The 2524-nt window shown below is 41.7% G+C and overlaps 1 protein-coding gene across 1 annotated transcript in view; it reads left to right on the plus strand.

The window, feature by feature from the left end:
* Window positions 1-1400: 1400 nt before the first annotated feature.
* Pmar_PMAR018708 (hypothetical protein) overlaps window positions 1401-2524 on the plus strand; it is a gene marked incomplete at both ends in the record, with an annotated part of 1292 nt that continues 168 nt past the window's right edge. Inside the window, 2 exons of the mRNA XM_002787190.1 lie at window positions 1401-1503; window positions 1597-1638. Of these exons, the coding sequence (XP_002787236.1) occupies window positions 1401-1503; window positions 1597-1638 (145 nt within the window). The remainder of the gene's footprint in view (window positions 1504-1596; window positions 1639-2524) is intronic.

Here is a 2524-nt window from a genome sequence, read left to right on the forward strand (position 1 = left end):
CATTGTTATCAACTCCTGGGGAAGGTCATTTCTTAAAACCAAATGCATCCCCAAGGTGTAATCCTATTTCCACACAAAGAATGTCCTTGCAACGAACTCTCCCGAAAATTTCCTCACGGACAATTTATTTTAATTTCATTTCTCTAAAAGTTTTACTATTCCTCTTCAGAACCTCCATCGTGTTAAAACTCAATTCAGCCGCTTGTCTGCTCGCACTGCGAAGATTTCCCGAAACGATACGAATTTGTGAAGAGCTGCTCGGAAACAGCGGAGAGTTGGGCGAAAAACGGGAGAAAGCGGTGAGCATTGGAAATTAGGGAAAAATAATATTCAGTTCGAGAAGGAAATTTTTTGGAAAATTTTCGGAGTATTAGAAATTATTTTTATCGTATCATTATGGCGAAAAAATCCTCGAATTTCACTGTTTAGGTGATATACAAAATCTAAGGAAAACAAGTTGAAGGGTAAACCCGAAACCCGACAAGGCAACCAGAAACCCGAACTGTTATACAGATGGAAGCTGTTACTATCAAAGGCAACCAGAAACCCGAACTGTTATACAGATGGAAGCTGTTACTATCAAAGGCAACCAGAAACCCGAACTGTTATACAGATGGAAGCTGTTACTATCAAAGGCAACCAGAAACCCGAATTGCTGAGAGCGCCCGACAAACCTCCTTGGATTTTGTAATTTACCCAATTCCGTTCTTGTCCGAGTTTATACTAGAAAGGAAATGCCGCAGAGTTTAGCGTCCAATTGGAAACGCACTGCCGCTGAAATTGAGGTTTCACTCGGGATCTACATTTGAGTAAATAGTAAGGGACTCTTTGTAGCAACGATTTTACTATCAGAAAAGTCTTTACTGCAGAGAATACAATTTTAGTGAAAATTTTCAAGGCGTTGATTGGTATGTGTATATTGCATTGAGAGGAAAATTTCGAGCGATTTTTCCGTTTTCTCCGATTTTTCCCTCGTTTTTTCCCGTTTTTTTCCATTTTTTTCAGATTTTTTCCTGATTTTTTCTGTTTTTTTTCCGAAAAATAATTGAATGTGAAAATTAAGTCAATTTTTTTTCAGGTGTACAGATTGATATCCGCGCTCCTCGGTCTTGCGGAGAACACGGATGGTGATGGCGAATTGAAACGTGCTCGGCAATTATTGGACGATTTAACCCGGGAAAAAACGTTGAAGGTGAGCAATTCTAGCGATTTTCAGTAGAAACATACTCCTCCAGTCAGCCTTGCAAACCCGAATTTTCGCTCTAGCCCGGTCCAGTTCTATCAAACTCCAACCTCCAAGTGAGAATCTTTTTCTGCTTCGCTCCGCTGTATTTTGGGCACGTCAAGGTGGAACCTATGATACTCTGTATGTCCCTCCCGTTGGTGACACGGCGGCGGTGATGCTATTGGTTATATTGCATGGCTTTGGTGATGGCAAGAAGGCCTTGGGAGAACTTGCCGGGAAAATCCATCTTCCTGGAGTTGCATGCTTGGTCGCTCGAGGTAGCGTGAAATATGTTTTCACTAGTGTTGTTCATATCACGGGTGAAACTCGACTGTGTATAGTAGATTCACTACTCAACGTTATATTTTCAGGAGAGCACCGCCTCCCAGGTGAGATCCTCCCCGCTGAGCCCAGTAATGAAATCGGCTATTTTTGGTATGATAATATAGACTGGTCCGATGGGACGACTTTACCTCGAGGAGATGTACGTGGGAAAAGAGATGAAATTTTTGTATTACCACTTGAAGTGGTGGGAAAATATGCACTTGGTCAACTACATGTGTTGGAAACTCTGTTGGTTTCTGTACACTTTCATCAGAATTCGTGTGTAAACTTCTACTAGTGAGGAAATTCCTGAGCTCAACAGGTGAGGAAAGCGATTACATATATTCCTATTCCAACACTGTATAGGAAACTCTCCTGAGCTCAGCAGGTGAGGAAAGCGATTACATATATTCCTACTCCAACACTGTATAGGAAACTCTTCTGAGCTCAGCAGGTGAGGAAAGCGATTACATATATTCCTACTCCAACACTGTATAGGAAACTCTTCTGAGCTCAGCAGGTGAGGAAAGCGATTACATATATTCCTACTCCAACACTGTATAGGAAACTCTTCTGAGCTCAGCAGGTGAGGAAAGCGATTACATATATTCCTACTCCAACACTGTATAGGAAACTCTTCTGAGCTCAGCAGGTGAGGAAAGCGATTACATATATTCCTACTCCAACACTGTATAGGAAACTCTTCTGAGCTCAGCAGGTGAGGAAAGCGATTACATATATTCCTACTCCAACACTGTATAGGAAACTCTTCTGAGCTCAGCAGGTGAGGAAAGCGATTACATATATTCCTACTCCAACACTGTATAGGAAACTCTTCTGAGCTCAGCAGGTGAGGAAAGCGATTACATATATTCCTACTCCAACACTGTATAGGAAACTCTTCTGAGCTCAGCAGTGAGGAAGCGATTACATATATTCCTACTCCAACACTGTATAGGAACTCTTCTGAGCTCA

This window comes from Perkinsus marinus (genome assembly GCF_000006405.1).
Source record: "Perkinsus marinus ATCC 50983 genomic scaffold scf_1104296930084, whole genome shotgun sequence".
Taxonomy (NCBI): domain Eukaryota; phylum Perkinsozoa; order Perkinsida; family Perkinsidae; genus Perkinsus; species Perkinsus marinus.